The following is a 21429-nucleotide window of genomic DNA, read 5'->3' on the forward strand; positions in this document are numbered from 1 at the left end:
CATCTCCCTTCAGCAGCCCTGCCAGCGGGACAGGCCCGGTGCTTTTCCAGGTGGAGGAGGCAGCTGGCTTTGCCCAGTGTCTGGGCAGCCGACTGACCCCTCCCACGCGGAGTCACAGGAATCGGTCCTGAGACAAACCTTCTGAGGGTCACGCAGAACCAAGGTGGGGCACCTGCGTGACACGTTTCCCAGCACACTATGCCACTGCCTCTGCTCTCCCTGCTAGCAGTGCAGGCTCCTCCCCAAGCCTCTCCACCCTGAAGCTTCTGGGCCCTGTGAAGGGAGGCAGGCACCGCTCCAGGGGAGCAGACCAAGCTCCCCCAAGGGCACCCTGGCCACCCCATGCCTGCAGTTGGCACCAGGCTCCAGCAGTTGAGTGAGCATCCCACTGGGGAGTGCAGCCTCAGGAGGACTCTCTTGGGGTCTCCTTTGCTTGATCCTGGGGGATGGAGCCAGGTACGGAGGGGGCCCCCACTTCCCAACACTGCATCCCCTTCTGCCCTCCCCTCCTCTCTTTCCCGTTTTCTTGTATAAACGGAAGAGCGGAGGGGTTGGGCTGGGCAGTGGCAGCGGGCCAGTTCTGCCACCTCCTATTTAGCCCTGGGGAAAGTATCTGGCCCCAACTTTTTGTGATCTCTTTAGGAAGTGGGTTACTTAGCATCTCTTTTTGTCCACAGCTGTGGGCCCTAGTTACCAATTCTAGGGCAACCGGAAACGTCCCCTCCACGTCCGCTTGGCTGTCTAGTGCAAGTCTTCCCTTTGGAACATGTGACAGATCGTCAGCTTAGCAGTGCTGACTGCCACGTCCCCAGTGCCTAGAACAATGCCCACGGTGGGCCCTGGGTCAACATCTTCTGAAAGCATGACTCAGTAAGACAGCTGGGGCCACCGTGAGTTTGTGTTGAGAAGGAACAGGAAGAGGAAGGGGGAGTGCTGGCGCGATGGTGATGACACCATGTGCCAGGATGCTTCCACACACTATTTCCCTTCTCACAGTGCCATGAGAAGCAGCCTCGTCACGGCCCTTTGCAGATTATGGGATCTCCCCCTGCTCCTGGCCAGGCTCTCTTGAGGAGGCAGAAGAGGGTGGTGGCCGTGAGCTGAGCTCTGGAATCCATAATCCTGGCTCTGCCACCCCTGTGCAGGAACTCGGCAAGGTTACTTAACCCTCTGCCTCTGTTTCCTCATTTGTAGATGTGGGATCACAGACTCTATGTTTCGAGGATTAAATGAGTACATACATGTAACGTGGCTAGTACATGCCGACATGACAGGTCAGACACAGGATCCCGAGTGATCCCACTGCTATCACTGTCATGGGGACAAACCCAGGTGTCTGCCTCAAAGCTGGTGGTCTTTCCAGGACATCCCCACCCTCTGAGCAAGAAGCGCAGGGACTGACGGAGGGTGAGGACAACCTTGGGGACTTAGGGCTGGGAGAGCCGGACCCGTGGGTGAGGGTGACCGTAGAGAAGGCCTCAGCAGCCAGGCAGAGGCTGTAGCCCTGACGGCAAGGCGGCAAAGAGCCTCCGGGGGTCTTTAATCAGGGAGAGCAAGGAGGAGAGTGGTGTTTTAGGAAGATTAATCTGGCAGCAGTGGACGGGATGGAACGGCCAAGCTCAGTGTAGAGTGACGACTCCTGCCCAGCTCGCCAGAGGAGGGTCATTAGAGACAGTGGTTCTTGGCTCCCTGTGCACCCAGGGTTCCCGGCAGCTGGGAGAGGCTGGGCCCCTCATTAAGAGAGAGGCACCAGGGGCGGCCGGCAGAGGGCACTGTGTTGTCACCGACAGTGGCCACTGCAGGGGAACTCTGGCATCTGGACTGCCAGCAGAAAGAAATTTGTCAGTTAGCGACTGGGAAAGGAGAGGGACATGGGCCTCATCTCAACCATGCAGCAAGTTCCAAGCCAAGCATTTCAACTGCAGCAAACTAAGCAAAGGCTGCTCCAGGTGCTTGTAGACCAGCTGTGGGGTATGCTTTCTTGGTGGAAGGGCCCAGCCCACCCAGCCATCCAGAGTGGGTAGGACCACCCACTCTAACAAGGCAAAAGACTATAGCACTAGCCCAGGGATGATCCCTACAAGGGCCCGTCCATCACAGAATGTTCCAAGCCTGACTCTAGGGCTGTTCTGGAGCTGGCTGTCCTACAGCCGCCAAAGTGCAAAATGGAACCAGGGTTGCCCCAGCCAAGAACGGAAAGAGCTGCTGCGGCTACATTTCATCTAATTTTATTTAAAGCTGTCATATATATTGGAAGTGCAGAGGCAATTCCATCTCCTCTCATCTTTCAAGGAGACAGAGCCCCTGCCAGCTTCACAGCAGTCCCCGCTGCACCGTCATAAGGAACAAGCTGCCCAGACCTTCACACCAAGGCATGGAAAACTTCCACCTTCTCCCGGTACAGGTGGAGGAACTGCTTGGCCAAACAGTGGAAAGGGGCTTCATAGTTTTCCATCTCCTTCTGCAGAGAGAAGTTTAAGAAGTGGGTTATGTTATTTTTATCAGCATCAAAGAAAGTCAGCTTGGGCCCAATGCTTACCAGGCGCTATATACAATTTGCCTCATTTCATCTTCACAACATTTGGGGGTGTGACTATCATTATGCCAATTTTACAAGCAGGAAACTGAGGTAGGGGGAGATTAAGGTAACTTGCCAACAGCCACTGAACTTGGGTCTGTTTCTACAGTGCCTGTACTTCAACCACTCTCAGTAGATGGGTGGTGGGCTGTTAAAATGAGACTGTTTCTCGCTTAGTTTTAACTGAGGCCCCACAGGCCAAAGCAACATAACAGATGGCAAGGGCCCCCACATTGAAGAGGGAGGCCCAGACAAGAGTGAGCCCACCCCCATCCCCACAAGGGGCATAAAGGGCCATGGGTGAAGAGAGCAGAGAGAATTTCTTTGAGAAAATGGTTAGTGCTGTTCAGTGTGAGGGCATCTTCCCCAGGGGGGGGCATCTCTCCCTCACCTTGAGCTCAGTGGGAGGGTTCAAGAGAAAGCCTGAGGCCAAGCGGGAGTGCCAGCCTGGAGCTCCCTTAAAGGGACTTGACAGCCAGCCACCGAGAGGGCGATAGGTCCCCACAGGAAGGACTGCCAGGAACCCAGGCTGCAGGAGGGGTGAGCTGAGGCCCAAGGAGGGACCACCTGCATCAGGGAAATTGCAGGTGGGGGAGATCCACTGACAGGGGGCACCTCTGAAGACACCCCACAAGTCCAGAGAGGCCAAAGCTGATCCCGGCAAAAACACTGCAGCCCTCGCTCCACATCCCTCCCCTAGACCACAAGCTGGGGGAAGAAGGGCAGTGGGGAAACAGAAGCCAGCCTGGCCTCACTTTTCCACAGCCGCTGGGCTAGACAGGGAAGCAGCTCTGATTTCAAATCAAACTTGGAATTTTGACAATTACCCAGGACTGGGCATTTTAATAACTGAAATGATGCATTTTATGGCTAAAGGTGCCCAAAGGACTTCTCATCTGAGAGAGGTCAGGAAAGTTAGGGAACTTTCCCTGGGTTTTGTCTAAGGGGTGGGTGAGAAGGAGTCCCCCAAGGTAAGTGAGGACAGGCTCAGGGGAAAGAAAATCCAACTGCACTCAATCTAATAGCTATTGTTCTCGTGTTCTCTCTGTGTGTGTATTTAAATTTTGTTTTAAGAAATAAGTTGGCAGAAGAAAGAATGCACTGCTTTCAGACAGCAGCTCAAGCTCTGAATGTAAAAGAAGCTGTTTTGAAATCATCTGCGGCAACTGCAAAAGTGCAGCCTCGACAGGAGACAGAGAAATGTTCCCATCAAAAAGAAACACTTTCCCAGCTGAGGAAGGCGACAGAAGCCATCAAGTTCAGTGCGTTCATTTTGCAGATGAGTAACCTGGGGCCTGAGTCGCTGGGTGGCACAAATGGTTAAACGCTTGACTACTAGCTGAAAGGCTGGAGGTTCGAACTCACCTAGCAGCGTCTTGAAAGACAGGCCTGGCAATTGGCTTCAGAAAGGTCCCAGCCTTGAAAACCCTGTGGAGCAGTTCTACTCTGCACACATGGGGTCATATGAGTTGGAATTGACTTGACAGCAACTAACAACAACAACAAAAAAAACAACCCAGGGCCCAAGTGGCAAAGTGGCAGCACACCCAGCACAATGAGGGGAATCCAGATCCCCTCATTCGAGAAAAGCCACCTTCCACTCTGCCAGCCAGGAGGGCAGATCATGTGAAAGGACACCTGTTTCAGGGGAGAAAATTACCTAAACTTTCTAGCAAGGGAAACCCCAAGGCAAAGGAAACCAGTTGGCCAAGAGTAAAAACAGGTGTGGTAATCCGAACACTGTCTCAGGAGTGAGGGTCAGCTTATAGCTGAGATAAGTATCTGTACAAGCTCATGACTACAGAGGCCTGTGGGCATTACTCTCCAGCCAGACATAAGGGGAGTCACTATCCTATCTGCCAGGTACCTGGGTTTGCTAGAGCATAATGTCCTCAGCAACACCAATGCCCAATGGTAAAATGTTACATCAGTTTAAGTACAGTTAAATGTTGACTGAAAAGAGAACACAAAGATTTCTAATTGAATTCTAAAGCTCCTGAAAGCAAGAGCTTGGTAGAACACAACATGAAAAGAATGGAATTCAATGCAGGTGAGCCTCAGTATACCCCTAGGAGTGCTCCTGAAATAGCACATGTAAACTGGACCATTTTCCAGGTGCATTCAGAGGGCTTGTCCGTCACAGGAATCCTTTTCTTAAAGGACTAAACATAATCTCACTGGTATACTTTGGAAACCTCTAGAGTGGGCTTGCTTAGAGTGAGGTATCCCAAGAGCAGGTGCAGACGAGCGCTTGACCGGGCCTAGAATTCTGTCCCTGAGAGTCTCAAAGTAGCTCTGTGGGAGGCTACAGCTGCCCTCCCCCATGCCACCCAGAGCACCCTTCTAGAAGGCCCAGGAGCTGGGCAGGCCTGAGTTCCAGCCCTGGTTCTAACTCTCATTAGTTGAGCCACCAGGGAAGGCAACATAACCCCTTGGAGCCTGCTGGTCACCTGTAAAACAGGGCAGGAACAGCTGCGTGGTAGGGCTGTTAGGAAGATGAAATAGGTAATGCACGCAAAACACCTGGTGCACAGCTGGCACCCAACAAGCGTTCGTTCCCTTCCCCTCACCTCCCCGTGAGGTGAGTGATCCATGTGGATTTTCCTTAAACTTGTTTGTATTTATATTAGCTAGCTTCTTACAGGGATGAACACTGTTTTACTTTATTAATTTTAACTCTGTTTAAAGAAATGCTTCTTTTTTTTTGGCCTGAAATGTCCAAATAGCGAGGGGTTTGGAAGTCAGAGAAGCATGCAGGCATCTCCTCTGGGTCAGCAAGAGGACTGCCACTGCATTGAGTAAGAAAAGAGGAGATGGGCCTGGCACGGAGACTTGGCTGCGTCTCAAGCAGCATTTGGTTATATTTCCCTTTTAATTACAGCTTTCTTAACCGAGCTGCCAGTGGTGCTTCTGTTAGCATCAACTCAGCGGGGACTAGTTAACTTGCACAGTTAATACCAAGTACTTAACTGCAGCCTCCTCAAGCATAATTTATACCTACTCGTTTCAGTAGCGCAGCAACACCTGAACAGGGTTTAAACATGCAGCCCAGCGGCCTGTGGTTGACTGATGGTTTAGGCTGGGTTTTAATTTTTGAGTTTTATCAAGAGGGCCGGCAAATATGGGATACTGGGGTGAGGGGACAATTTCTCCAATGTGAATGGAGGAAGAGGGAATACTGAAACACTGCGGTGGGTAGGAGGGCTTACTGCTTTGCTCAAAGGCATGCTGTATAAAAGATGAGGAATCTTCTATACGGTAGAAGCTCACTAATTTGAACTTCATTAATTTAGCATTTGTGATAATTGGGCCAGAGGCAAGGTGACATTTATCTTTGTACATCTATGAATATAAGGATTTAATAATAATAGTACACACAAGATTACTTGGGGGGGGGCATTTATATTTAAAAGAAAGCTAACATTTATTGTTTCCTATGCCCCAGGCTTTTTACATTCACCAGCTAAATGTTTTTTCTATTCGCCATCTTATTTCTCATATTTATTACTTAGTGGGGGCTATATTTTATTATCCCCATTTTACAGATGAGGAGCCTGAGGCACCAAGAGGTTAACTAACATGGTGAGGTCACAAAGCTAGTCCTGCTACTCACCATTGGAGGTCACAGCACCTGCTTTTGAATCAGAATCTACATTTTAACAAGAATCCCAGGTGATTCTTATGTATACACAAGTCATCAAGATCCCCAGGTGATTCTTATATATACACACATAAGAATCACCTGGGGATCTTGTTAAACTGTAGATTCTGATTCAGTATATCTGAGGGTGGAAATGCATATTCTCAGCAAGGGTTCGAACTGGAATGAACCAGTATGAAGCTCTGGTTCAAACCATCAACCTTTTCGCTAGTCGTTGAGTGCTTGGCCGTTTGCACCACCCAGGGGACTCCTTCACATCCATATAAGCTACTGAACAGCAGCAACAGTCCAATTTCGTAGATGAAACCACTGCAGAAGCCACTATAGCCGAACGAGAGGTAAGGTCAAAAAGGCCCTCCAGGGTATTAGTTAGCCCATTAACTCTTTTGGAGGCCCAAGAACCAGGTCTGGAGGCCACAAAGCCAGGAGCAAGGGCCATGTTATAATCAGAGGAACAGGCCTAGCAGGTTGTCCCAGCAACCCGGGGAGGAGCACAGGAGCCAGCCCCTAACCCCCGCTGCTCCTGCAGGGGTGGAACCTTCACTTGGCTCCCTTCCATAGTGCAGACCCCCACGAGCACATCTGCTGGGTGGAGCCTCCATAAGGGTCTCAACAGTGCTGGGCAGCCAAACATCGTGACATATGTTTTCCTGGGTAGTGCAAACAGTTAAGCGCTTAGCTGCTAACTGAAAGGTTGGTGGTGTGAGTCCACCCAGAGGTGCCTTGGAAGAAAGGTCTGGTGACCTACTTCCAAAAAATCAGCCATTGCAAACCCTATGGAGCACAGTTCTATCTGACACATTTGGGGTTGTCATGAGTCAGAATCGACTCAACAGCAACAGGTTTGGTTTTGGTAACAAATTCCTCTGATTCTGTACTTCATTAGGTGTCCAGCTGACTCTACTGGAGGGCATTCAGTGGCCTGGGGTCACCTGGGGCAGCAGCAAGCTGGGGACAGGAGCCCTGGTGGAAATTAGAAAACATGGACTCTTGTCCTTGCCCCATCCTTCATTAGCCATGTGACTGTGGGCAAGTCACTTGACCATCTCAACACTGAAGTGGGGGTCATGGGGCCAACATCTGCATCCAGGGTTGATGTGGGGGTTCAATGAAACAATGTTCAAGCACACTGTAGCCTATAACATCTCACCCCAATGTCAAGGGCTACTATAACTGAACACATTACACTTGCATTTCTTACTGAGATAAGCTTTCTCCAGGGCTGGCTGAATAACGTGCTTCATTGTAATGCGTGCGTGGCTCTTGCTACGTTGGGAAAATATCCTGGGCTAAGGACGTAAACATCGGTTCCAAATGAAACGCTGCATATGGCGGAAGAGCAACTCGACGCATGCAAGGTTGTGTGAAAAGCTGCTTCCAGCAGAGGCCCACTCCAGACTTGGCGCCGAAGCAAGCGGAGGTACTTACCACGGATGTTTCAAAACATTCCAGGCCTTGGCCCAGCGCCCACGCCTGGGCCTGGGACGACTCCACCGCTCGTCTGCTGGCCAGGTCGGTTTTATTTCCCACTAAAACACCTACTCAAAAGAAACAACCAAAAGCATCACATTAACTGTGGCAGTCTGGGAGTGCAGCTGGAGAGATAAGAGCAGGCACACGGGTTGTGGGGGGCATAAAGCATCACATGATAGACACCTGCCTGATGCAAGATGGACTCCTGAGGGCCACAGAGAGGACTGGGGGGCTGTGCTCTTAACACACAACTTTTTTGCTCAGCCTTTTTTCCAGACTTCATGGGTGTTTGTCTGCCTTGTCTCCTTAAGGCTGCAAGCTAGTGATGGTGAGGGCCCGCTTTCCCTGAGCATTTGCGTTAATTCCTAGCACATGGGGCAAACTTCAAAACATGGCCATTAGTACTAATATGAGGCCTGGGCTGAGAGTCAGGGACTCTGAGGTAATTTTGCTCTGCTACCAGCTGCCTTGGCTGCAGCTAATTTTTCCGTCTGTCTCTGGAGATGGCGTTCCCTGGTCTGTAATGAGGAGAATTTGTTGATCTCACACAGGGATGAAAAATAAACTGATTTAAAGTATTCCAAAGTGACAACAGGACATGAATGTTTACTTGTGCCCTCCACACGAGAAAATGGCCAGTTTTCTGGAAATAACAACTCGGACGACAGCACCTTCCCCCTCATTATCTTGAGACTCCGCTCAACCCTGCAAGGTGGGTGGCATTACTCCCATTTTACAGACTCGGAGACGTGTGGTAACTCACTGAGGTTTGTGTGGCTGCTAAGGTGCTAAGCCAGTGTACAACCCAGGCCATCAAACTCCAAGCCTGGGGCGCCCCATTTCGTACCCACAGCGACCTCTGCAATGACCTCTTGCTCTGGAAGGGCAGAGGTGCTGCTGGGAAGCCCAGCCATCCACAATGCCCACCTGGGAGGGAGCTGCCTGGGGCCTGTGACCGCACCTTCTCCAGCCACTTGCTGCAGTTGTTGAAGGACTGCTCGTTGGTCACGTCATAGACGAGACACAAGACATTGGGACTCTCCCACTGTGCAGAGGGACAGGATGGGTGCATGTCAGTTACAGTGACAGTGAGTTCCCGGCAGAAAGACAATTTGGCCTTCCAGAGGAAGCGGTATGTGGGTGGAGGAAAATGAAAAACTGTAAAGGGGCCATGAGTCAGAGAACTGAACCACACCCGCAATTCACCCAAAGGAGTGAATGGGAGGCAGGCTCAGTGGTGGGAGGCTGGATGCAGCCACACCAGGGTGCGCACTCACGACTGCACCAGGCTTTCTCCTGGGGGTTTCCTGCAGGAGGTTGTGAAACCTCACAGCCTTGCAGCTGAAGATCTCTACTTCGGAGCTGAAGATCTCTACTTCGGAGCTGAAGAAACCCAGTGCAGAGAAGGTAACTAACTTGCATGTTTTAAACAAACAAACCAAACACAGACGGGGTAGGACCTAAGCTCTTCTCTGCCCAGACTGCTTGCCTCTGCCCTTGGTTTCATTAATTCACTCTTCCCTTCATTTTTGTGGAGGGCCTACGATGGTGCCGGGAGCTACGCTTTTCTGGTTTGCAGGCCTGAAAGACGATTTTGTCTTTCATTCTTCTGTCTCTGGGAGCTGCTTTGCTTGCATCTTCTTAATACCAAAACCAAACCCGTTGCTGTCGAGTTGATTCCAACTCACAGAAACCCTATAGGACAGAGTAGAGCTGCCCCACAGGGTTGAATCTTCCCAGTGCAAACAGCACTGTATGGCTCTCCTGCAGGGTCTGCACCACCCTAATCCAAACCAGATCAGACCAGACTGGACAGGGCTCACCCTCCCAATGACTCCAGGCTACGGTCTCAGGGGTTGTTCTGAGTCCCAGTACATCCTGGCTGTGGCTGCTCACCTGCTGTCTGGGACTCCTCCTGGCCACGCTCTGGTATCTGGGCAGCCCCATCCCGCACAATTAACACCTGGCTTATTTATGGGGCATCAGTAACCTCCCGGGCAGCCTTGTGATCAGCTGCTAACTAAAAGGTTGGTGGTTCAAGCCCACCCAGCTGCTCTGTGGAAGAAAGGCCTGGCGAACTGCTTCCATAAAAGATGACAGCCAAGAAAACCTTTGTAATACGTGGAGTTGCCATGAGTCAGAACTGACTCGAAGACAATGAGTTTTATTTTGTTTTGTTTTAGGTAGGGAAGAGTCCTTTTCCTTCCAGTTGTCCTTGGAAGGCCAGCCCAGGACTGGCTCTGGAGGGCTTGGTCCCCACCCACTAAAGTTACGCTGGCTCCCAGAGTTCAGGAAGAGAAGCTGGGATTCAACCCTACATGTCACGCCTTCCCGCCACAACCATGCTGAACCTTCCCACTGCACACAGGAGACGTCTCGGCATGGCCTAACGTCAACAAGCCTCCCTTCTCTCGCCCTGCTGAGAGAACCCAGGAAATGCCTGGGACCAAGCTGGAGCAGAAAAAGTCCTGAGACAGGCTGGCTAGGGGCAGGTGTGAGGTGACCGGCAGCGGGGCCCTTACTGCCCATCCTCCCCCTTCTGCCTGGCATGGCAGCACCTAGTGCCAGGCCATGCACACAGTAGGCACTTTGTAAGCATCATGAATCTATGCATGAGCCAGCCCTGTGTGAAATGACCATCATTAGAGCTACTTCTCTGAATGAGACAACAACAAAGAGCAGAAAACAGTTTCAATTAAAATAAAGCTCTTCTTGGAGAGGAGGGGAGGGCTCTGGAGAACCCAACCTTCTAATGAGCTCATAGGCCCGGATTAGCCAAACTGTTCCCTCAGAAGGGACAGCATGCTGGATCCTGAGAGGTGGCTGGGCGGGAGGGGCGAGGACAAGGGCACAATGTACCCTGGGCAGCACATGGGGCATTTCCCGGCGCAAGCCCCAGTGGGATGTCCCCAAGGAAGCCCTGGTGCCCCCAACCCAAGGGATAGGCCGAGAAGTGAACCTCATTATGGTGCCTCTAGAGCACTCCTAGGAGTCCCTGGGCGGTCCAAACAGACGCTCGGCAGCTAACCACAAGGCTGGAGGTTCGAGTCCACCCAGAGACGCCTTGGAAAAAAGACCTGGTGGTCTATTTCTAAAAATCAGCCACTGAAAACCCTATGGAGCACAGTTCTACACTGACACCCACGGGGGCACCAGGAGTCGGCTTGACAGCATTGGTTTGGTGTTTTGGTTTTGGGTGCTCCTGGGGCAAAGGGGACACTGGGGACTGTCCTAGAAGGCTGAGAAGGGTGCTGAAGGAGCACCATCGGAACAGGTACTTAGAAGGGCAGCTCCAGACTGGGAATGGGGTGCAAGGCCTGAGGCACACAGCTTCTGGCACATGTGGAACCTGGCCATTCCAGAGCTGGGGGGCAGGGAGACTCGTGCATGCTACCCCTGCTTGCCAAGTGGCCACCAGTCCCAAGGCTGGGAGGACTGCCCCTTCAAGAATTCTGCTGTGGTAGCTTCTCTCGACCACCACAGTGCAGGGACATTTCTGCGAGCGTAATAAAGGGCACACTTTTTTGGCAGGAGGTGGGGGTGGTGGTTAGGAAAAAGACTGCACACTACTTACCAATTTATCCAGCATTTCAGAAAACAGCTCCTTGCCGGCGGAGTCAAAAATGAAGAGTTCCTGGAACCAGAAAAGCATGTCCCAGGTGATGGAAAAACTTGGAAATGGACAGTGGTGATGGTTGCACAACATGACAAACGTAATTAACATAACTGAATTATACAGGTAAAAACCTCAACATGGCAAATGTTTTGTTATATATATACTTACTACAACAAGAAAAATAAAAAAGTAGTGCTACCAATACCATAAATCTTGATCACGACTTTAAAAAAAGAAAAGGAAGGCACGTCCCAAGACAATCTACACGTGTGGAAACCACCGGCTGTGTGTCATATCACTCTCGGCTCACTGCAGACACACACGTGTGCACGCACACGCATACACGCACATTTTCACAACACTCTCTCTCCCCATGGCATAAAAAAGATGATGGGAAAGGAATGAGCTCAAGAGTCTCTGAGGCAGCAATGGTCTCCTGCATAACCCAACACGTCTGAGACTTCTCACCTCTCCTAACACTGAGTGCAAAAATACCAGGAGCAGGTTGCCTTCCCACCTGGCAGAACAGAATGCTAAACAGGCTGACAAGTGCTCTGGTTTCCAAAAGGTCATTTTGCACTTTGTTAACCAAATTGATTTTCAAATCTTAAAACTATTCTTTTTAAGGAGGTCAGCACACAGGCCCGGGGAAGGCAGTTAAAGTAGGGCAGTCTGTCATCATTCCAGGATGGCAGAGGGGTGGTCTGACAGAGGGCACCAATGACCCTCTTTGTCCCATCCATGCCTTGCCAGCCCATGTGGAGGCCCCTCTGTGTCCTCCCTAATCTTACCCCTGAGCGCTCTCCCTGCCAGGATGCCCCCTGCTGGCTTCTGACCCTCAGACCCCCAGACACACTGTCTGAACATCAGCACCATGACCTGCTTGGCACATTGGTCATCTGTGCCCTCGCCTCTTCTCATGGTATCAGGGTGCTTAAATTTTCTTGATCATGGCCCTTTAAGAATCTCGCGAAAGCTGTAAACCCTCCCTCAAGGAAAGAACATACAAACATACATCTTGCAAATCAATTTCAAGAGTTCCTGTATTCCCAAGGAGGGACCCAGTTAAGAACTTTCATACCAGATAACAAGTTCCTTGCGGGCAAGGCCCCTATCCTGGTCTCGTCTTCGTTATGTCCCCCAGACACCTGGCCCCTCTCTAGGATGCTCCCTGCGCTCAGTGACTGTTTCCAAACGCTCAGACTCATCTCAGCAAGTCCTTGTACCGCCTCTCATAGGAGGATGATGGGGACCATGGGGACCCTGGGACCCAGCTGGAGAAGCATGGTGTTCCCACAGGTGATGGGCACCACTTACCACGCTGTCACCCGTGTCAGGAACTGGCACTGTCTTCACCACCAAATCCACCCCTGCTGTCTGCCGAGGAAAACCGGAGATTGGCTGTCAGAGGGCCCTGAGGGGGCATTATAGGAGGGTACAATGGACACCCCAGCTCTCGGGGGAGTAACCCCAGCCTAGGCTTTTGTCTTCTACACCCACTTCCAAGAAAAGTGGCCCAGACTGCAAAAGTCTCCCGCCCACGGGAGAGCGGCCCCACATGGTGATCATGTGTCGGGTACCAGTCAGTGCACCCTGCAGACAGCCCCCGCGCGGCTCGTGGGAGAATGACCTCCTCTTGGCCACTTCAGTGGCCTCCCAGCCTCCCATCATGTCTCTTAGGATTGTTCAAGGAATCCTGATCCCTTCTCTGTAAGCCGTGGCTCGGCCTACCGGCCCCACACCTCACCAGAGTGTAGTTCTTCTGGAAATGGGCTCCGTCACTGCGGAAGATCTGTGCCAGGGCCGTCTTGCCCACCGTCGGGTCTCCTGCGAGGTCAAGGGAGAAGAGAACACAACTTCAGTCCTGATTGGACCGGAGACCCTCCCACTACAGCACACTGGTCTAGAAACCAGCCACTTGGAGTTTCCAGAGGAAATGGACTTGGCTCCCATAGGAACATGCTCTGAGGTCACTGGCAGGGCAACACGTCTGTGAGGCCAACCACGACGGCCGGAGCCACATCTCTTCAAGGCTAATCCTTTCATCCAAACAAATTGACCCAGAAGGTAACCAGAGCTTAAGGTGGGCTTTAGAGAACTGGAAACAGAACTCACACACGTAGGCTGAAGCACACCCTATGGCCTGCTGCTTTTAAACTTGAATTTACTTTTAAGTCTTGAAGGTGAAGAGCTATGATCAGGCACAGGCAGCTGTAGACTCATTTGATCACTTGAGCCAATTTGAGTTCGGAGCTTCCACCAGAATACTTTTTTTGCGGGGGGTGGGGGGGAGGTGAGGGGAATGCTAGAGGGGTTGGGAGGGTTTCCAGTTCTGCATTTCTGGGAAGCAAGAAGTCAGATGCTATGTTCACCACCCAGAAATCCACTTCCAAGTGGTGTTCTCCAGCCCCACCTTGGCATGCCTGTCTGTGACACAGAGGATGCATCTTCCTAGTCCTCCTGGGGGCCTCTCCACCAACGTGAATTGCAACAGCAATTGTTTCCTCCAAGCTCATCTTACACCTCCTGGGTTTATCTTCTCAGCTTCCCTTTGTTCCTATAAAAAAACCCGTTGCAGTCGAGTCGATTCCGACGCAAAGCAACCCTAGAGGACAGAGTAGAACTCCCCACAGGGTTTCCAAGGAGTGGCTGCTGGATTTGAACTGCTGACCTTTTGGTTAGCAGTCATAGCTCTTAACCACTGTGCCACCAGCGCTACACTAACTGACACAGCCCCATAAATCAGTACCTCAGAACTAAAGGTTTAGGTCACTGTTTTCAGTCTGAGATCTGGACCTTCCAGAAGGCTGCTGGGAACTATTTTATCTGGGGATCCCCCAGGACCTCCTATCATAGACGGTGCTAGAAGCTCTCTAGGGCATCTTTAAACCCCTGTGCCCTCCTCACCTTGCCGCCGATGGCTCAGCCTTCTTTGGATGTAATCTCTTTTCCACCTTGAGAGTCTTACACTGATTTGTACTCCATCAGTCGGCCCCCTGACAGCACACCTGTTTTCTCTCCCACCCTCTTGGTCCTCAGCAGCCCCCCGGCACACTGCGTCTCTTCGCCTGGCATCACTGATACAAGCTCTTCACCTCACTCCCTATTTTAAAGTTAGCATCAACACTTCGCTTCCCTTGCCTTCTCGATAGTCTGCCACTCTGATCACTTTTCAGTTTTGACTTTTCCCACCTATAATTTTCTCTTGAAAACAATGATTTGACTGCTTGCGGATTTCATGGGATGTTAACTCCTCCAGGTCTGAGTAAGCCAGTTAGGTCTTGCTTTTCCATAGAAGGGAAGCTTCCTACCATCTCATTCATCCCTTCCCAAACCACCTGCCTAAGGTCAATATCATTAAACTTGTGTTACAGATGAGGAGACTGAGGTTCAGAGAAGCTGGGTGACCTGCCAAGGGTTCCAGTGTCATGCTCTCTCTCATCCTCTCCCAGAGCGCAGTGACCACTCCGACTCACTTCCATCACTGCAGCGTCCCTGACATCTGGGGCCACCACAGCCCTACTTGCACCAGATACCTACCCCTTGCAGGGCAAACAGAGCACAAGCTTTCCTTCCTGATGCTGTGACTACATCCGCCCTCCCAACTCCAATTTTGCTTCTGAATCCAGTTGGCAATTGGCTCTTCCCACTTGTGAAATCCCCTGCAGATTTGCTCTGGCTAATTTCATAAATCTTTCTCCGACTGTCAGTTAGAGTCAGCGACACTTATGGCAAACCTCCTGTGCTGGCTACAAGGAGTGAGCCGAGCACAGGGAGGCGAAATAACCGATAAACTCGTTTGCGGAACAAGACGACAAGTGCAAATTCAAATAGCAGAAGCTGAAAACCCAAGCATCACAGGGAGTGTTGAGGAAAGAAATGAGCTGACAGGAGGACCGGCGTGGCAGACATGTCCCCAGGGGTGGGGGCTGAGCCCTGGGTTGACAGCAGAGAGGGGCCATGCTTGGCACAGAGCAGGAATCACGTGCAGGAAGGTCACCCGCGACCTCAAAATTGCCAAGCCCGACGGTCTTTTCTCCGTTCTCATCCTCCCTGACTTTCTGAAGGCTGTGAGCCAGCCCTGAAGTGTCCTGCCTGCCTCAGCCCTCTGTCCTCATGGTGGCGGCAGCCCTGCACTCCTGGCCGTCCTCTTGCCACCATGGGTGGTAGGTACCTCGTCCTCCTCTGCCTCTCAAAGGTGGGCATTGCTGAGGGTCTGGCTTGGTGCCTTGTCCCCAGTCCTTGTTGTTAGGTGCGGTCGAGTCGATTATGACTCACAGCAAACCCATGTGACAGAGTAGAACTGCCCCATGGGTTTCTTAGGCTGTAATCTTTACGGGAGCAGATTGCCAGGTCTTTTCTCCTGCAGAACTGCTGGTGGGTTTGAACTGCCGACCTTTTGGTTAGCAGCCAAGCGCTTAACCGTTGCGCCACCAGGGCTCCTTGTTCCCACTCCACTCCATCCCATTTTCCCTCGTTACCTGAGCTGTCACTTCTTGAACCAGGCTTCTCTCCCAAGCTTTTCCTGTATTTCCCTCAACTGGTGGACATTCCCACTGGAACGATGGCCTTCACCCAAACTCAGTCTACAGCAGGCTCCTGCTGTGCCTGGTCCTAAGAGGTGCCGGTGACCTATCTCACCTTTTCAGTTCCTGATTCTGCCCTCATCCTCCCTGATTCCAGACTTCAGAGATATGCTGTAGTCACCTCCAACCCTCTGACTGCTCCTTCCTGCCTATATCCACTGGTCTCCTTCCCATTCTTCACACCTTTGCTGGATCTCAAGCACACATCTCCTTTGTCCTTGTGGCCAACACTGCCCTGGCTACCTCAGATCCGGGGCTCTCTTTCTCAGCCCCAAACCCACTTCCTCTCTGCTCTGCTTCATGATGCCAGGGCCAGGGTTTGCAAACCCAGCTTCTCCCTTGCTGGGGCTTCCTGTTAGGCTCTGCCCATGGGGGTTCTAGAGAAAGACCAGAAGGCTGGGAGGGGCAGGGGTACTTCCTTCTTCCCATTCCTCTTCCTGTTATCCTCGCAAAGGCCTTCACCTCACAGCAGCAATTGGTTCCTGGCTCTAGTTTTTTTTTTTCCCTTTGCACTCCCCAGCTAGACTTAAGGAGCCCTGGTGGTGCAATTGGTTAATCACTCGCCTGCTAACTGAAAAGTTGGAGGTTCTGAGGGAGAAAGACCTGTCGCTCTGCTTCCATAAAGATTATAGCCAAGAAAACCTTATGGGTGGTTTACTCTGTCACATGGGGTTGCCATGAGTCAGAATTGACTCAGTGGTACCCAACAAGACCATCCTTATTGTGCTGTTCAAAGGACCCAGCACTAGGTAGGCAGTGTCCCCCTCTCAAAAATCTGTTTCTCAGCCCCGCAGGGCCCCTCCTCTGAGCTTCTAGTTCTGATAACCCCACCTCTTCCCTCAGTGCCCTCAGGCAAGGGGTGATGCTCCTTCCTGCAGTTACTAACTGTGCTGTCTTAATGTCCCGTTTTGTCTCTTCAGTCCTCTAATACCTGTTTAATTAATACCCTGTATTCAATTCTCACTGTTGAGATACCTAGCATAGCTTCTGTTTTTTGCCTGGACCCTGATATATGCAGTACTTGGTCCCAGAAGTGGTCTCAAAATGCCGACCCTCGAAGATGGTGCGGACTTGCTTTGGTTGTGTTTTGCCCTGAACACAGGGCTGAGCTTCTTGCCAGTGGGAAATGGGTCCCAGTGATCTGGAGCACGTGGTGACATCACGTGCCAGGTTACAGCTCCTGAGGTTCCAGCAGCAGCTGGCAGTGCCCCTCCTCAGAGGTATAGACCCTGGCTCTGTAGGCTCTTCTCCAAGTTTCTGACAACCCCGACCGCCATCTACCACTTCCGTGTCCTCTCAATGTCTCCTTCTTGCTTTTCCAGTTCTCTGACACCTATTTGACCAATTCCATACACCAGACTTTCTCTGCTGAAATGACTAATGCATTTTCTGTCTTCTTCACTGAGAAGACTTCCCTCTCCCTGTTCTAACACCAGATGGGCCATCATAAAACAGTGCTTTCCCCCGCCAGGCTCTCTCACAAAACCCATCAACGATCCCTTCCACTGCCTGCCCCTCTCCACAGTCAACTTCAGCCCATCTTCCAACTCTCTCTCCAACTACCCCTTATTCAAAATCTGGGTGCTCCACTCCTATTCTCTTGGTCCCTGAAGATTCCTCAAGGCCACCTCCTTCCAAGTCCAAATCCTGCTCATTTTCTGCCAGGCAAAGCTCAAATAGTGTCTGTCCTGCACAGCCTCTGAAGGTCATCTCTTTACTTCATCTTTGCCTTCACCTGTATGGCTAATGGGACTCACTGCAGGTAGCGTGACATTTGATGTCGGAGCTGTCTTACGGAGAGAGACTATTGTTATCCCCACATATATTGAGAAACCATATTATCATAGTACTTAAGGGCACAAACTCTGGAGCCAGACTCCAGCTCTACCACTTACTAGCTGTGTGACTTAGCTAAGTTACTTAATCTCTCTGTGCCTCAGTTGCTACATCTGTAAAATGGGGATAATAGCTGCACAGATTTTGTGGATTATGAAGAGTTAATGAGTTAATTTGTATACCACTGCCATTGAGTTGATTCTGATTGATAGCAACCCTATAGTACAGAGTACAGCTGCCCCATAGGGTTTCCAAGGCTATAAATCTTTACAGAAGCAGACTGCTACATCTTTCTCCCGCAGAGTGGCTGGTCGGTTCAAACCGCTGACCTTTCAGTTAGTAGCCAAGCGCTTAACCACTGTGCCTGGCATACAGTAAGTAGTATTTAGGTGTTTAAGGAGCCCTGGTGGCACAGCAGTTAAAGCAATCGACTGCTAACCAAAAGGACAGTGGTTTGAAACTACCAGTGGCTCTGCAGGAGAAAGATATGGCAGTCTGCTTCTATAGAGATTTACAGCCTTGGAAACTCTATGGGGTGGCTATGAGTCAGAACTGACTTGATGGCAGTGGGTTTGGTTTTGGTATTTAGATGTTTATTAAGTAAATAAAATATAGACAAATGTCAATTGTTGTTTTCTCTGTTCAGCTGAACAATTAGCAGCTGTGCCTTGAGGTACTTCTCTGGTATCTGGCACACTGAGAACATTCAATTCATGTTTGCCGTATTGTAACTTATAACACACATCTTAGAGCTTCCTTGGTTTGGGCCTGGGCTCATTCATCCTTGTATTCCCACTGTACCTTGCATGGTGATGCACACATAGTAGGTGCTAAATAAATGTCTGTTGAATGTGTCCACACTTGAACATCAGATTCTTCAATAACCAGTTATGTGAGATGCACGACAGACTAAACTTAATTTAAGCACAGGCCTGTGAGGGGTGAAAGGAAAAACACAGTGAGGGGGGTGTATGGTGAGGATAGAGTGAAGAACAAGAATTTGGACATGGGAGATGAAAGATGGTAGTGGCTGATCCACTAGGCTGAGGTCTTTTGATCCCCAGAAACTTCCAAGAGGAGATGTCCTTGAGGCCTTGGAAAGAGGGTATAGACTGATTAGCAGGCTGGCGTTCAGGAATTACCTACTCAGGCAGTAGCTGAAATCAGATGAAACAAGTATCTGAGGGAGTGGATGTAAAGAAGGGTAGGCTTGAGGCCAGTATAGCATAGGGCTAAGAACAAAGCCCTGGAAATCAGATCAGCTAGCTCTACATTCCAGCTCTGCTGTTTCTGGCTGTGTGACCCAGGGCAAGTGTCCTAACCTCTCTGGGCCTTAGACACCTCACCTGTAAACCCACAGGGCTGCTGGGAGAATTCAGTGAGGCGATCTGTGTCCAGGGTTTAACTGTTCAGTAAGTTAGCTCCACAATGGACAGGTGAATTAAACAGAGAGACAAAGAGAAGCCCTTTTTTTTTAAAAAAAAAAAATCTAACTTCAGAAATGAAAAACTTTCCCACCTTATCTGTGAAGAAACTGAGGCTCAGAGAAGTGCTTTATCCAAGATGACACAGCCAAGAAGAGGAACAGCTAGCATTATTTCCGTTAACACAATACTGCCTCCCCTGGCACTCTGGAAACTACAGATCTCCCCTGAGGAGTATTTATTTCTTCTGCTCCAATATGATTTGAGCTACTGCTGTCCGTCATCTTTCTGTGTGACCCTTTTATTTCGAATTAGAAAAGTCATTAAAAATATTAGCATCTATTTTCAATCTGGAAGAGAGGACAATGCCAAAAAGGAGTTTATTTTTCTCGTCATGACCTCTGGCTGCTTCTTTTCCTGAGCTGGTCAGGGAACCCTTGCAAGGTCACAGGCTTCAATATTAACTCAGGTGAAGAGTTTTGGAGTCAGGTAGATCTAGGGGTTGAAATCCTGACTCTGACCTTCACTAGTGGGTGACCTTGAGCAGGAGATTTCACCTCTCAGTGCACCTACCCCAGCATGCTACGGTGAAAGGGTTAAATGACATACATGTGTCTGGCATGTATATGTCCATGTTCTGTGGTCATAAGTCTATAATCCAGGCAGCTGTTTTTCTAACTGTGCAGAATGACAAAGGGGGGGGGGGCACTACAAATGTGAATGCCATAGTCATTCATTCTACGAATATTTATTGAGCACCTACTCTGTTCCAGGCATTGTTCTAGGGGCTTGGAATGTGTCAGTCAACAAAAGAGATACCTGCCTTTGGGAGATTGATTTCTGTCCCCCGAGAGTGGGACAGCACTGCATCTTTAGGTCTTAAAGACAACGTATGTCAGTCTTTACCAAACTCTGGTCACCTCTACATTTCTGTCTCCTAACCCTGCTATCAGGAGTCCCTGGGTAGCGCAAATGGTTAAGTGCTCAACTACAACCAAAAGGTTGGCAGTTTGAACCCACCTAAAGGCACCTTGGAAGACAGGCCTGGCAATCTGCTTCCAAAAGGTCAAAGCCTTGAAAATCCTATGGAGCAGTTCTACTTGGCACATATGGGGTTGCCATGAGTCAAAATCGACTGGACAGCAACTAATAAGAACCACAATCCCGGCTATCAGAGGGGGTGGGGTTAGGGAAAATCCCATAAGTAAAGACTACCGAAGTCATTGGTGCCTAACTGTGGGTACAATAAGTCTCTGGGTGGCAGAAACGGTTGGTTAACGGCTCAACTATTAACCGTAGGGTTGGAGGTTAGAACCCACCCAGAGGCACCTCAGAAGAAAGGCCTGGCAATCTGTTCCAAAAGGTCAGAGTACAGTTCTACTCTGCACACACGGGGTCTCCCTGAGAAGCAATCCACTCCACCCGCAACTGGTGTTTTTGGTGAGGTACAGCAAATGATTTAGTTGAAACATGCTTATGGTTCGCTTAGCTTGATTTCTTAACGAGTCTGCTCCTTCTGAGTACAGCCCGAACTGGTGAAGGCGGTCTCCGAGTATGACGGGGAGCAGGTGGAGCTACTGGAGCGACACATGTGCGCTGGAAGAGAATTCTTTCACGCCTAATGAAATCGACTCCATCAACAATTGCATTAACTCACGTTTGGGAACGAGAAAGGGAACTGGGTACACAATCACGTGAACAAAAGCTCTCGCTACATGACGCAGCATGTAGACTCCGGAGACCACAGTGTTCACCGCAAGTTTTCGGACTCACCTGCCAGGATGCATTTGGCTGCTAGCTTCACCATGGTAACCAACCACCACCACCAACCAGACAAGGGAAGCGCGGCTGCTGCAAGGGTTGGTGGGGTGGCTTCGGGGGCCTCGGGCCGGCCAAAGAAAGGGCAGGGGATAAGGCTGACTCTTAAGGGGCCTGTGACTGCGGTGGGGTGGGGATAGATGGGGCCTGTACTTCTGGACTGGGCAGGGGGCGGATATCGGGAGCTACGGTCCCGTGGGTGGTTTGGGGAAGAGGGTTAGAGATCCAGATGGGACCCGGTTCAGTGCCTCTGAAGGCAGCGTGAAAGGTGCAAGCGAGGCGACGCCGTTCTGGCAGGGCGGACGGGTAAAAGCCACCAGCCACCACAGCCGTCCGAAGCACCGAGCCTAACGCGCTAGCACTACAAGCATCGCCCACCTGCCCCGCCCCCCGACCCTTGATTGGCTGCCACCAAAAGCTCCTACCCCCGAAGGCCT

At 50.7% G+C, this 21429-nt stretch overlaps 1 protein-coding gene across 1 annotated transcript; it reads right to left on the minus strand.

The window, feature by feature from the left end:
* Nucleotides 1-2230: 2230 nt before the first annotated feature.
* IFT27 (intraflagellar transport 27) lies at nucleotides 2231-21060 on the minus strand. Its single transcript, XM_023728934.1, has 7 exons — nucleotides 20948-21060; nucleotides 13076-13155; nucleotides 12646-12705; nucleotides 11287-11346; nucleotides 8640-8757; nucleotides 7668-7777; nucleotides 2231-2461 (listed from the first exon to the last, which is right to left on the minus strand). Exons 1-7 carry the CDS (start codon nucleotides 20979-20981, stop codon nucleotides 2363-2365), a joined length of 561 nt encoding a protein of 186 aa, XP_023584702.1. The 5' UTR covers nucleotides 20982-21060; the 3' UTR covers nucleotides 2231-2362.
* Nucleotides 21061-21429: the final 369 nt, after the last annotated feature.

The sequence above is a fragment of the Trichechus manatus genome, unplaced genomic scaffold, assembly GCF_000243295.1.
Source record: "Trichechus manatus latirostris isolate Lorelei unplaced genomic scaffold, TriManLat1.0 scaffold00027, whole genome shotgun sequence".
In the NCBI taxonomy this organism is placed as follows: domain Eukaryota; kingdom Metazoa; phylum Chordata; class Mammalia; order Sirenia; family Trichechidae; genus Trichechus; species Trichechus manatus.